This window comes from Capra hircus, chromosome 7 (genome assembly GCF_001704415.2).
Source record: "Capra hircus breed San Clemente chromosome 7, ASM170441v1, whole genome shotgun sequence".
Lineage (NCBI taxonomy): Eukaryota > Metazoa > Chordata > Mammalia > Artiodactyla > Bovidae > Capra > Capra hircus.
This window is the reverse complement of record NC_030814.1, coordinates 88,775,766-88,790,854: the sequence shown is the minus strand read 5'-3', so window position 1 is coordinate 88,790,854 and position 15,089 is coordinate 88,775,766. Positions and strand designations below refer to the sequence as shown.

At 37.3% G+C, this 15,089-nt stretch overlaps 1 protein-coding gene and 1 non-coding gene across 2 annotated transcripts in view; one reads left to right on the top strand and one right to left on the bottom strand.

Moving 5' to 3' along the window:
• The window catches only part of RAD50 (RAD50 double strand break repair protein), a 113,426-nt gene that overhangs the window by 25,103 nt on the left and 73,234 nt on the right, over nt 1-15,089 (bottom strand). The window contains exons 15-21 of the mRNA XM_005682618.3: nt 13,015-13,141; nt 12,182-12,375; nt 9,886-9,996; nt 9,339-9,431; nt 9,138-9,251; nt 2,287-2,414; nt 174-398 (exon numbers count right to left, since the gene is read on the bottom strand). Coding sequence (XP_005682675.2) covers nt 174-398; nt 2,287-2,414; nt 9,138-9,251; nt 9,339-9,431; nt 9,886-9,996; nt 12,182-12,375; nt 13,015-13,141 — 992 coding nt within the window. The remainder of the gene's footprint in view (nt 1-173; nt 399-2,286; nt 2,415-9,137; nt 9,252-9,338; nt 9,432-9,885; nt 9,997-12,181; nt 12,376-13,014; nt 13,142-15,089) is intronic.
• Nucleotides 4,108-4,179, top strand: TRNAC-GCA. The gene has a single exon. It is a non-coding gene; the product is annotated as a tRNA-Cys (tRNA).

The window sequence follows — 15,089 nt, the reverse complement described above, 5'->3', positions numbered from 1 at the left end:
ATATGCCTTATAACTTAATTTTGTAATTCAAGTAAGCACGCTTGACATACATACATATATTTTTCTATTCTCTGCTAGGTATGAAATACATTAAAAAAGTTAAAAGGGAGTGGCAAAACTAAATTATGCTAGTTGATACTGACTGCAGTAGGAACCAAATCCCCAGTACTTACTGGTCAAGGGTCTTATAATAGATGTCCAGATCCTTGTTCACAAGCTCTGTTGTTCTCATAATAATCATCATTTCCCTGTACTTTTCCTCAGCATCCCGAAATTGAGGTTCTCGAAGTTCTTTCTTAAAATGAATAATTTCTTCCTCATAACCTTTCTGTCGTCCTATTGCCAAACTGTGATTTCTTTTTATATTGTCTATTTTTTCTTCCAACTTCTGATGTTCACTAGGAGGGAAAATAACAAATGAGGACCATGTTTAGATTTTAGCAGCCCACAGTAGAAAAGCCAGATTTCTTCAGCTAGATAAATATATCATTCTCTTTGCAATCAGAATACAGTGCTTTTTCTTTAAGGCTTCAATACTAAAGAAAACTTTCTTCTTTCCAAATCTCTGAAGCATCCAGGTTTCTAAACAGCTGATTTGTGTGTGCTGAATAAAGTACTCTCATAACATGTGAACACTGAAAAAGTTCCTGATGTTTACACATTAACCAAAGTAAAGTACTTTTGGTGATTAATATTACAAATTTATAAACTTCTCATTGTGATCTAAGTGTACAACTCTGAGAAGTTACTAACAGGTTTTATCAGTTTGTTCACAGTATGTTAGACAAAATAAAATTTTACCTCAAACTATTAATTTATGTTGTAATACTACTAATAGTTTATTTTCCTCTATGAAAACAAAATTTCTCTTACATAAGTATAAAAAGCATCACACTGATCATAAAAGTAAAATACTTAAACTTTTCTCATAACTTGGTAGATAATGCAGATTTTAACATATGCTTTAAAAATCTTCATTCAACAATTACTTATTAAGTGTCCTCTTATTTGCCAAGCACACCTCTCAAGTTTATGAATACACTTAAAGAACTGGCCTGATTTCTGTTTTGTTGACATTGCGGTTGTGTCCTGGTTGAAGAAAGGTTTGAAAAAGAACAGTTGTGCTTAGCAGTCTGAATGAATGTGAAATGCACTGTTATGTGCCAATTACAGAAGGAATTATAAAAATATCTGATTTTGGTCTTTAGTAGCAAGGAATATACGGTTTCATTTAAAGGCTTTTTCTATAAGCTTCCCCCCTCTTGGCACCAAGAGCACCAACATTACAATGTTAAAGAGTACAGCTTGGAAGCTAGGATATCTGGGTCTTGTTCCTGGCTTTCATTCTAATTTCCTATTATCCTTTTTTCTGGGTCTCAGTGTCCTAACGCATAAAAAACAAACAGGCTGAAAGATAAAGAGCTCTTCTAGTTAAGTCTTAGTTCCTTGATATATGAGATTGAAAATGACCAAACCAAGAGAACTTACAATAACACAGGAGTAACTTTTTGTTAGGTTTTAATAACTAAATTAAATTTCAACTTATTATATCTTTCAGAAAAACCTAAGCATTCTTTGATCCAGATTTCTTTGTGAAGTCAAGAAGAAAAATGAAAATTCCATAAGGAATGGCTGAATGAATGAGTATATCTAACCAGCTGAGGTGGGACCAAAAACTGTTTGGCTAGTACAATCTTTAACACCAGACTAGTGCCTCAGCATCAACCAGCTTCTTACAGAATTCATAAGGCAAAGAAACCAAGAATAAAGTATTTTCTGCTGTAGCAGGAAGACAGCAACTATAGTAAGCATCAATAAAACCAGATGAAAGAAGAATCTAATTAATCAAATGCTTTGGCTGGCACATAATTATACCTGGGACCATGTACAATGGGTCACCAAGGACAAAGAACTGGCTGTAACTCCGCTAGCAATTACAGAAAGCATAAGCACTGACCCAGGCAGGGTTCAGAGGCCAGATATTCTTTCTACCATTAACTTGTGAAGCAGGCTTGCTAAAGTCTGTGAATTAGATATGTTTAATACTGGCTATCACTGCACAGTTACAATGTGACTATAAATTCTGTGTTACTACTTCTTCAGTAATTTGGTTTATAAAGCCATTAAATGTATTTGTATGCAAGTGCCCACCTTCTTTCAAGTTTGAAAGGACACTCTGGGCACAGGTTTAAATTCTTTAAAAAAAAAAAAAAAAGCATTGAATGTATTTCACATGTCAATAATATGGACCTTTATTTAAACTAAAGACTATTTTTAAAAACGCACTTTTTCATTTGTAAAACCTGCATTTGACCCATTTCCTTCAAATGTTGTTTTCTTTCTTCTTCAACTTCTTTTAGCTCTTCATTTCTTTTTCTTAAAGTAAGGTTATCCTGTAGCCACCTTTCTTGTATCTAAATGTAAATATTAAATTCATTAACAAAAATAATCAAGTTACCAACATGTGATTCATAGCAGGTAACTGGCAACAGGCAGTACCAATTCTGCCTTAGACTCATGTGTAACTCAGCAGAGGGAGAAGCCAGTCCTAGACAATCTGGAAGGCCCATATACACACAAAACAGACATTTAAATGATGAGAGAAAACGCACAGCTAGATTTTCAGTATTTGATACCTAGGCTCCATAGGGTCATCTTTCCTAAGAACCTCACAATGGAGCCCACTGATCTAAGAGATACAAGAGAGCAAGACTACTATCAAAGTCTCCCCCACTTTTTCCCCAGTTGTATTTGTCTACTAACATGTGCCAAGACCATTATATACGGTATGTCAGATAAGATCTTCACCTTCAAGCGGACAAGGCAGTAAGAAGTTTCACAAAAATAGTATGTCTATATACTTGATGACTTTTTTTCTGGCCACTGAATTGAACTGAAAAACTTTAAATTTAGCTGTTCTTGTTGAGTAGTTTTGTCCTTAAAAAGCAACCATTAAATCATTTGGTGGCAGCAGCACCACACAATTATTTCAGTAGTTTTCCTGGTGATTATAATGGACTATGTTGTCAAGAGACAAACAGAATACAATTTATAAGTTGACTCTTTGCAACTTAGAGAGAAAAAGTCTTCCTGCAAAACAATGGTGGTTTGGCCCCAAAGAGCCTGAATATAAAAAATTTACCTTAAGTTTGGAGTCAGGCCTTTTCAAAGAAGACCCTTCTACAGCAACCTGAGAAAAACTCAGAGTGGAGGGAAGTGGGGCTGAGGGGAGGAGGTAGATCTTTGATAATAACGTTTTGTTGCCAAAGTAATGACACCAGAGTCACCATGGTTTTGGGAAGTGGGAGATCAGAAGAGAAGCCACTTCTCTCACATGCTTAATGTTCACATCCAACCCTGCCCATCTATCAATCACTATTCTGAGTTTTGCTGTTTTTTTTTTTTTTAACTTCATTAAGGCTCCTTTCAGTTTCCTACAACTAATAATGTAAATATATACATATCTATTAAAGGCATCATAATAAGCTAGAGATGACAAAAACGATATAGTTGTAAACTACCTTTTGTTGCCAAGGCAACCTAATGTGCCACCACAGCTGCTATGATTCCCCAAGATTCTTCCATGAGGGACTATGCCGGTACTTCTTCCTTATTAGGAACAAAAGAATGTGGCATTGCTTGCTTTTATCTAACAGAACAATGGAATTTGCTTCAATGAATACCTGAAAGGATTCTCTGAAGGGCTATCACATTCTTAGGTGAGACTGATTTTTTGCATGAAATAACATTCCTGGTCTGTTAGCCTGCACGGTCACCAGAAAGCTAGACATTTCTTCCAGGTCAGCTTCTAATTGCTTTTTCATTCAGGAAGACAGTATTCGGCACAGTAGTTAAAGGCTTTGAAGTCAGAAATACCTAGGCTCAAATCTCAGCACTGCAACTTTCAAACAGGATGACTTCGGGCAAACTAGTTTAAATTCTCTGAGCCTCAGTTTACTTGTAACATAGGGACAATAATACCACCTGTCAAGAGAACTACTTTAATGTTAAAATAGTTATTATATATAAAAAGTACTAAATACAATGCTTAGCTCAATAAGCTAGTGAAATTTTTTTGGGTCAAATCTGTCCTTGTACTTTGAGTCTTCCCTGGTGGCTCAGATGGTAAAGCGTCTGCCTGCAATGCAGGAGACCCAGGTTCGATCCCTGGGTTGGGAAGATCTCCTGGAGAAGGAAATGGCAACCCACTCCAGTACTCTTAAGCAGTAAAAATTCCAGTTACAGTCTTCAAAATATAAAGTATCAGAGGAAGAAGAGATAAAGTGTCAGAGAAAACGAGATGCAGTCATAAAACTGTTTTTCCATTATACTAGCAATTTGACAATGTAGGGTCAGGTTTGACTCATTACTTTTATGACCTTTGGCAAGTCAGGTTACCTCCAGTTTCCTTCATCTGAAAAATGAGGAAGATTATTAAACTTCCAAATTTTTTAATTCTGTGGAGTAAATTTAATAGGGCTTAAGTACATAAATATGCTGTTAGGTTCTTCAACTGTTTGATAGTAATCCCAATCACTCAGTTCAGAGAGTAGTTAATGCATGTGGTTTGCCACCTAAAGGAAACATGAAAATTAGCTGCATTATAGGTATTTGTGATGGAGTAATATGCTGAATAAACTACATTCCAAAATTCACCAAAAGTCTAGTTGGGGAAAATGCCATTTATAGAGCAATTTCCTGAAAGCTATACAGTGCTCTGACTCAGTAACTGACACATCGGAACCCCTGAGGACCTTTAACAAAATATACATGCCTCTGCCCATGCCCCAGAGGTTCTGATTTATTGATCTGGAATGGAGACAGATGTGTATTTTCAATAACCCAGGTGATTTATTCTTTTTAATTGAGATGTAACTCATATACCACAAAATTTGCCACTTTTTTCAATTCAGTGGTTTCAGTGTATTCATAAAGTGCTAATTCCAGCACATTTTATTGCCCGCCAAACTCCACACCCATTAGTAGTCACTCTCTATTCCCTTTTCTCTCCCTCCCCCTTATCCCAAGCAACACTAATCTGCTGTCTCTATGATTTGCCTATTCTATACATTTCATGTTAATAGAATCATACAATATGGTCTTTTGTGACTGACTTCTTTCATTTAAGCATAATGCTTTCAAGGTTTGTCCAGATTATAGCATCTATTATTTCCTTACTTTTAATGGTTGAGTAATATTCCGTGAGGACTTCCCTGGTGGCTCAGACGGTAAAGCGTCTATCTACAAGGTGGGAGACCTGGTTTCGATCCCTGGGTTGGGAAGATCCCCTGGAGAAGGAAATGGCAACCCACTCCAGTACGACTGCCTGGAAAATCCCATGGACAGAGGAGCCTGGTAGGCTACCATCCATGGGGTCACAGAGTCGGACATGACTGAATGACTTCACTAATATTCTGTGACAGTTGATTTTATGTGTCAGCTTGACGCCACAGGGTGCCTAGACACTGGTCAAACACTATGTTGTCTATGACAGTGTTTCTGGGTGAGATTAAAATTTAAATTGGTAGACGGAATAAAGCAGACTGCCCTTCCTAATGTGGATGGGCCATATCCAGTCAACTAAAGACCTGAACAGCGCAAAAAAGGCTGATTAAGGGGTAATCATCCTGCCTGACTGTATGAGCTGGGATGGTGGCTTTTTTTCTTGTCTTCATATTTAAGGTGAAACCTTGGCTCTTCTTGGATCAAGAGAATATTTTAACTCTCCTAGTTCTCAGGCCAGAACTACACCATCAGCTCTCCTGGGTCTCCAGCTTGCCAACCACAAATCTTGGGAATTCTCAGCCTCCACAATCACTTGAGTTAATTCCTTACGATAACTATCTTTGTCTATATCTTTATCTGTATTTATCAGTCTCTTATTGGTTCTGTTTCTCTGGAGACTCCTGGCAAATATATATGAATATACCACATTCTGTTCATCCATTCATCAGGTGATAACAATTTGGGCTGATTTCCATATTTTCTGCAAATATATTTGAGAGGGCTATGGCAACCCACTCTAGTACTCTTGCCTGGAAAATCCCATGGACGAGGAGCCTGGTAGGCTGCAGTCCATGGGGTTGCTAAGAGTCAGACACAACTGAGCGACTTCACTTTTACTTTTCCTTTCAGGCACTGGAGAAGGAAATGGCAACCCACTCCAGTGTTCTTGCCGGGAGAATCCCAGGGACGGGGGAGCCTGGTGGGGTGTTGTCTATGGGGTCGCATAGAGTCGGACATGACTGAAGTGACTTAGCAGCAGTGGCAGCATCATGCAAATATATATTTTAAGTTCTTGGTTATATACTTAGGAGTGGGAAAAACCCATGTGATTTTGATAGGTGCCTATAGCTAACTTTTGCTCTCAAAACACTCTAACATTTATTTTAGGCTCCAAGCATACCACCTTCTACAGAACCTTCCTCAAGGGATAATAAAGGTACAGAAACACACTGCAAAAAAAAAAGGCCTCAGAAAAAAAAAAGCCCCATGAAGTTTGTTGAAGACCTGGTTTCTATTAATCTATACAGTGTCTTCCTCTCTTTCCATGAATGCCTACTACTACTACTACTAAGTCGCTTCAGTCGTGTCTGACTCTGTGTGACCCCATAGACGGCAGCCCGCGAGGCTCCCCCGGTCCCTGGGATTCTCTAGGCAAGAATTTCATGAATGCCTACAGAGACATTTTTCTCTGGTCTCAGTCCAGGAAACTGGGTTGTTTTCAGTTTTGAAACAATGGGAATCTTAATTATGACTTTCTCTTTTCATGAGACTACTGAGATCTTCAGCAAGCATGTAAGATTTCGCGGCCTACATTTTATATCCTTAGGACTCTCCTGCTTCACTGTCCTCCTTCTCATCCTTATTTCTACACGGTTTCATTTTCTCATTAATTCATTACTTAGCATTGCTGTATGTAGATAATTAGTAAACAACTTCTAGAACAAGGTAGGTTATAAAAGTAAACTAATGTAGTCAGATCTACTAAATTTAGACCATCAACTTGAAAAGGGTCACAGACTGGTATTATCTTAACTATCTCTGTATATTTGTATGGACTTTATTTACAGATTGTGATGTTAAATAGAAAACACACATAATAAGCTAATGGTAACTATTATATATGCATCATAAATTTATATAGCCTTTATTAGATGGCAGAGATTCGATTGACCTCTGACTGATACTCATATGGGAAGGACTGATGTTGAAGCTGAAACTCTAATACTTTGGCTACCTGATGCGAAGGGCTGACTCATTTGAAAAGACCCTGATGCTGGGAAAGATTGAGGGCAGGAGGAGAAGGGGACGACAGAGGATGAGATGGTTGGATGGCATCACTGACTCAATGAACATGAGTTTGGGTAAACTCTGGGAGTTGGTAATGGACAGGGAGGCCTGGCGTGCTGCGGTTCATTGGGTCACAAAGAGTCGGACACAACTGAGCGACTGAACTGAACTGATACTCATATTTAAGATATGGCTAATCTTTAAAGAGATTTTAACCATTATTTATAACCAAGTGTTTAAAGCATTCAAACATTAAATTTTGTTCAAAACAGCAAGAACAGAGAAACGGTATAGTTTTTAAAGATATTAACCATCATGTTCATATAAGACATGTTGAAAATTATTTTCTCAATGTGATTTTAATTATACGGTAGAAATTAATTTCTTTAATAGAGAAAGCAAATAAAGGAATCAAATGAAAAACAATGTATAGTCTACTTACAACATTTAAGAATAATATAGAGAAGTAGACTGACAATTGTCAGCAGGGGAGGGAGACTTTTAATTTTATGTTTTTATGTTTAAATTTTTACCAAGGAAGTCTCTTACTGAAAACAAAAAAGGAAAGAAGAAATCACAATGTTATTAGAATTGCTTTTCTCAGGGAACCCTCCTACACTGTTGGTGGGAATATAAATTGGTGCAGCCACTGTGGAAAAATAGTATGGAAGTTCCTCAGAAAATTGAAAACAATTACCATATGAACCAGCAACTCCACTCCTGGGCATACATCCAGATGAAATTATAATTCAAAAAGATACATGCAGTCCCCACAATCACAGCAGCACTATTCACAACAGCCAAGACATGGAAGTAACCTAAATGTCCACTGACAAATGAATAAAGCTGTGGCACATACATATGGAGTATTACTCAGCCATTAAAGAGAACGAAATAACTCTATTTGCAGCAACATGGATGCCACTCAAGATTACACTACATGAAGTCAGAAAAACAAAGACAAATACCATACGGTATCATTTATATGGAGAATCTAAAATATGACACAAACGAACCTATGGTGGCACGGTGGTAAAGAATCCGCCTGCCACTGCAGGAGATGCAAGAGACGCGGGTTCAATCCCTGGGTCAGGAAAATCCCCTGGAGAAGGAAATGGTAACCCACTCCAGTATTCTTGCCTGAGAAATCCCATGGACAGAGGAGCCTGGTGGGCTACATTCCATGGGGTCACAAAGAGTCAGACACAATTGAGCATGCATGCACACACATGAAACAGAATCATGGACACAGAAAGAAGACTAGTGTTTGCCAAGGGGGAGGGATGTGAGAGAGGTTGGGGACTGGGAGTTGGGATTAGCAGATGCAACTGGTGTATATAGAATGGACAGACAACAAAGTCCTACTGTATAGCACAGGGAACTATATCAATATCCTGTGATAAACCATAATGGAAAAGAGTGTGAAAATGAGTGTATATATAATACATAACTGAGTCACTCTGCTGTACAGCAGTAACTGACACAACATTGTAATCCAACCATACTTCAATAAAAAAAAAAAATCAGAAAAAAAATGTTATGATCAAAAGAATCACAATAACTTACGTTACACCAAGTGTATTTTTTTTCCAAGTGTACTTTTTTAAAATTGCATTTTACAAATGAAAATATGTCTCTTTTTATAGTACCACAGGAAAATTTGCTTTGTCTCTCAATGACGTAAAAGAGAAACATACTTTTTATATAAATATATACACAAGAATTGCTTTTCCCTACTGTTTTCATATCTACTCAATGCAAGTATTGAAGAGTAAAAAATAAAAAAGGTAAGAATGTTACTGGTATAAATACCACCATAAATCATCAGCAGAAAAAGAACCTACCTTCTGTGTATCAATATCTTGTCTCATGATTCCCATTTCCTTATTAATCTTTTCTTTGTGTTTCTCACATTCACTTATTTGAGCTATTACTTTATTAAGTTCAGTTTCTTTTTGCTACAAAAAAGAAAATTTCTTAAGCACAAAAAATAAAAATATAAACAAATCATTTTAAATTATATTCAATTAAGTAGTTTTACTTACCTTCTTATAGTCATCTTTTCCATCTTGAATATAATTCTCAATGTCTTTCATGTAACTGTGAATATTTTTAACCTTCTCTTTGATCTCATTTATCTGTAGAAAAATGTTTATTAAATATTGGGAGTAGGCATTTAGGAAGATTTATTTCCAAGGAATATCTTATATTAAGGTAACAAAAACTTAACAGTAGCATACAGTGAAACATGGGCTTGGAAGTTAGAAATGCTGGTTCCAGTTTCCATCACTGACACATTTTATCTCAAATCAAATTTTATGACCTCCCTTTATTAGCTATGGGATTAGATTAAAAGCTCTCAATTCTCAAACTTCTATTAATAGTTTAAATCAAGAAGCAAAATAATACAAAAAAAGCAAAATAATTTATAATTAATCCTTATTTTAAAAAGATTATGTCACAAATATTATGTCACAAATGTTATTTTATCATGCTTTTAATTTCATGTGAAATATCAGTGTCCAACTTGGTGCTTTTAATATAATAATTAAAAAAGTGTTTTTGGTAAATATATAATAAATGAAATCTTACTTTATCTTGTGCTATTTTGTGGCTTGTATTTTTTTTGTTGATTAATTCTTCTTTCTCCTGCTGAAATTTTTCCAGTGTTGTTTCCAAAGGGCTTAGCTGCTCTTTAGCATCCTAAAGATATAAAATATATAAGACCTCATATAATAGCATTACATTATCTTATTTCAGACTTCATAGTCATAATAAAACCACTTTCTATGTACCAGGCTTTAAAAATACTTTAAATGATTAAATCATTCATTTGCTCCTTTCAACAACCCTATGAGGAAAGTACCATTATTTTCATGCTAAATTTCAGATGAGCACAGAAATGATTTGTCCAGGGTCCCCATAACCAGTAAACGAAGGAGCCAGGATTCAAATCTCATTCAACTCCAGAGTCACTCTTTAGCCACTGAGCTATACTGTGTCCAGCAAGCATATATGCTATACTGATTTGATTCTTTTTTTCTTTTCAAAATTTTAATTTTGTCTTAACAATGTTGTGACAGTTTCAGATGAACAGGGAAGGGGCTGAGCCATACATATACCTGTATCCATTCTCCCCCAAACTCCTCTCCTATCCAGGCTGCCATATAACATTGAGCAGAGTTCTCTGTGCTACACAGTAGGTCCTTGCTGGTTATCCATTTTAAATATAGTAGTGTGTACATGCATACCCCAAACTCTCTAATCATCCCTTTCCTTCATCCGCCCCCAACCCGGCGACCATGAGCTCTTTCTCTGGGTCTGTGAGTCCCCTTCTGCTTTGTAAGTTCCTTTGTATCAGTTCTTTTTAGACCACTGACTTGATTCTTAATCTATGCCATGTGCTTCCAATTACATGAACATGTGGCTTTAGGTAAATTTCCCTGAGTTTGTAGGGGTCCATATCAGCTCTGTGTAGCTGAAGAACAGGAAAGCTTTCAGTTCAGTTCTTTCTTCCACAGATGGAAATATGATCATAAAGGAACTTTTGACATTAAGCTTAGCTTGCTGAAGCTAAGTAGATATTTTATGGTAATTAAACCACACTAGTACACTGATGTAGGTGTGTCCTGACTTATTTTGGAAAGAAAGGGGTTTTCAAAAAACTATTTTAATCAGAAGTCCACATCATTTGGCCTTGCAACATCTCTATAGCATAATAACTGTTGTTCAAAACCCTGATCCTCACAAGATCCTAAAGTACCTAGTGAATTCATAAAGGTAGAAACAATTATTCAGAATTAGTTCAGTGTCAGTATATTTTATATTAGGAAGTGGTTAGGTATGGTAGGAAGTCAGATGTCTTACATATCATAAGATATATACCAGCAAATTAACTCTGTCTCCTACTAACTGTATGAACTTGGACAAATCATGGGATATCTGGAAGTCTCAACTTCTTTTTCTATAACAAGGAAATTTTGTCACATTTATCAAAATGATACACTGAATGCAAAATGAGATACAATAGTTTCAATGTCACAGTGTTTTATAAGCAGTAAAAAAATAAAAAAGGTAGTACTACTATTTATACTCTAAGCCTCTGATATTCTGTAATCTAAAACTACTTAAGAAACATTTATAGTAACAACAGATTCAGTAATATACTTAGTTCTTACTGAATGTGCACAGTTATAAACCTAGATAAGACTATTTTTTATAAAACTGTTCAAAAATTTAATTGGCTGAGTCTTAGGTTTGATTTGGGGCTTCCCTGGTGGTTCAGCTGGTAAAGAATCTGCCTGCAACACAGGAGACCTGGCTTCGATCCCGGGGTTGGGAAGATCCCCTGGGGAAGGGAACAGCTACCCACTCCAGTATTGTGGCCTGGAGAATTCCATATAGTCCATGGGGTCGCCAAGAGTCGGACTCTCACTTTCACTTTTTACTTAGGTCTGATTAAACTAGATGAGGGATGCCAATTAGCTTCCATTCCATGTGTCAACTCAGCGCCTGCTGATTGTAGTGGGAAGTACGCTGAAATTACATCCGGAATCAAAGAAGAGTGCTATATCTGAGAGGCAGTGTCTGCCATCCATGTAGGATTTTTAGATAAGACAAATCTCCAATATAGGTAGGAATCCTTATACGGAGTTAGCAGCCACCACCAGACCACCCCCAGTAATAGGAAGTTTACTACTTAACCAGGCAGCCAGTTCTTTCTTCTTATGGCCAGTAAACCTCCCAGAAGTCTTTTCCTATTAGTACAAGTTCTGTATACCATTTTGATTTGATTCTCACAATAACCATATTCTGGCCATTGTCCCAAAAAGAGCACTTCATATATCTGAACTAATTATAAATAACAAATACATATGAATGTTTTTACCTTTATTTCTCTGTATAAGGACTGAACTTCAGTGGATAATTCCACAGTCTGTTCCTCTAGCTGCTGCCGACGTTGTAAATTAGTGGATATCTGAAGTTTTTCTGATTTAAGTTCATTTGCTGTGCTTTTTAGGTGTTGAATCTGTTCCTGCTGGTCCTGTATAAGCTTACGGTTCAATTCTATCTTACTAGAAACTGCATGAGAACACATCCATACAGTGATTAATGGAAGGGCACAGAAAATACTCTAAGTAACATCTTTCCAGTTTACAGGTCTGTGGCATTCACAATGGCTGAGTTTCTGTGGGTCCCACAAACTGCAAGAAAAATGCCAGAACAATCTCCCCAGCTCCCAAACCCGTCTGCTCTCCCAAGAGCCAGGGGTGAGCTCACAGGGCATGTATGACTGAGAAAGAGAAAAGCTTATCTATTATTTGGGCTATGCTTGTGGCTCAGCTGGTAAAAGAATCCGCCTGCAATGCAGGAGACCTGGGTTCAATCCCCGGGTTGGGAAGATCCCCTGGAGAAGGGAAAGGCTACCCACTCCAGTATTCTGGCCTGGAGAAATCCATGGACTCTATAGTCCACGTGGTCACAAAGAGATGTACATGACTCAGCGACTTTCACTTTCCATCTATTACTAATCATTCAAAAGTTCCTATTATTCAAAGTCTGTTCTGTAAAGAAAGGAAACTGAGAAGTGATGCTTTTGAGAAAAGTGACTATACCGTGGACTGGAAGACTGTTCCTTGTCCACATAACAGTTATCAAATTAATGGTAAAAACCATATGCTTGGAATGTTAAAGCCTTTATAAGGAAACACACTCTATTACCTGTATCTAATTTGTGTTGTTTTTCTTGTTTTTCCTGGTTTACTTGCTGAACGCTTCGATCCAAATCTAGTCCTTGGAGTTTAGCTGCTTGCTGTGCAATTTTTCTTTCAACATCTTTTAGTTCCATCTTAAGAATAAATCAAAGTTATTTCCTTTAGGAAATTTATGGCATTATCATTATTCAAAATCTTTACAAATTAACTGCTTTTAATTACTTTTAAAAATCTAATTTGTAACTGTTCTCAGATATAATTTTAACAAATTTTAATATGATAAAAATGAAATTTTTATGCTTCAGTCAGTCAGTTCAGTTGCTCAGTCATATCTAACTCTTTGTGACTCCCTGGACTGCAGCACGCCAGGCTTCCCTGTACATCACTAATACCTGGAGCTTGCTCAAACTCATGTCCATTGAGTCGGTGATGCCATCCAATCATCTCATCCTCTGTCGTCCCCTTCTCCTCCTGCCTTCAGTCTTTCCCAGCATCAGGATCTTTTCCAATGAATCAGTTCTTCACATCAAGTGGCCAAAGTACTGGAGTTTCGGCTTCAGCATTAGTCCTTCCAATGAATATTTAGGACTGACTTCCTTTAAGACTGACTGGTTTGAGCTCCTTGCAGTCCAAGGGACTCTCAAGAGTCTTTTCCAACACCTCAGTTCAAAACCATCAATTCTTCAGCACTCAGCTTTCTTTGTAGTCCAACTCTCGCATTCATACATGATTACTGGAAAAACCACAGCTTTGACTATACAGACCTTTGTCAGCAATGTAACGTCTCTGCTTTTTAATATGCTGTCTAGGTTGGTCATAGCTTTTCTTCCAAGCAGCAAGCGTCTTTTTATTTTAGGCTGCAGTCCTCTCACTGCTTTTCCATCTATTAGCCATGAAGTGATGAGACTGGATGCCACGATCTTGGTTTTTTGTATGTTGAGTTTTAAGCCAGCTTTTTCACTCTCCTCTTTCACTTTCATCAAGGGGCTCTTTAGTTCTTCTTCACTTTCTGCCATAAGGGTGGTGTCATATGCTTATCTAAGGTTATTGATATTTCTCCCGGCAATCTTGATTCCAGCTTGTGCTTCATAGAGCCCGGAATTTCACATGATGTACTCTGCATTTAAGTTAAATAACAGGGTGACAGAATACAACCTTGACGTACTCCTTTCCCAATTTGGAACCAGTCCATTGTTCCATGGCCAATTCTAACTGTTGCTTCTTGACCTGCATACAGATTTCTCAGAAGGCAGGTAAGATGTTCTGGTATTCCCATCTCTTTCAGAATTTTCCACAGTTTGTTGTGATCCACACAGTCATAGGCTTTGGTGTAATCAATAATGCAGAAGTAGATGTTTTTCTGGAACTCTCTTGCTTTTTTGATGATCCAGTGGATATTGGCAATTTGATCTCTGTTTCCTTTGCCTTTTCTAAATCCAGCTTGAACATCTGGAAGTTCACAGTTCATGTACTGTTGAAGCCTGGCTTGGAGAATCTTGAGCATTACTTTGCTAGCATGTGAGATGAGTGCAACTGTGCAGCAGTTTGAACATTCTTTGGTATTGCCTTTACTTCGGACTGGAATGAAAACTGACCTTTCACAGTCCTGTGGCCACTGCTGAGTTTTCCCAATTTGTTCGCATATTGAGTGCAGCACTTTCACAGCATCATCTTTCAGGATTTGAAACAGCTCAACTGGAATTCCATCACCTCCACTAGCTTTGTTCCTAGTGAAGCTTCCTAAGGCCCACTTGACTTCACATTCCAGGATGTCTGGCTCTAGGTGAGTGATTACACCATTTTCATTATCTGGGTCACGAAGATCTTTTTTGTATACTTCTTCTGTGTATTCTTGACACGTCTTCTTAATATCTTTTGCTTCTGTTAGGTCCACACCATTTCTGTCCATTATTGTGCCCATCTTTGCATGAAATGTTCCCTTGGTATCTCTAATTTTCTTGAAGAGCTCTCTTGTTTCTTAATTTTATGCTTAAGTTAATTTAAATGATGAAAATAAAAGGCACCTTCCCAGGTGGCTCAGTGGTAACGAATCTGCCTGCCAATGCAGGAAACACAAGAGAC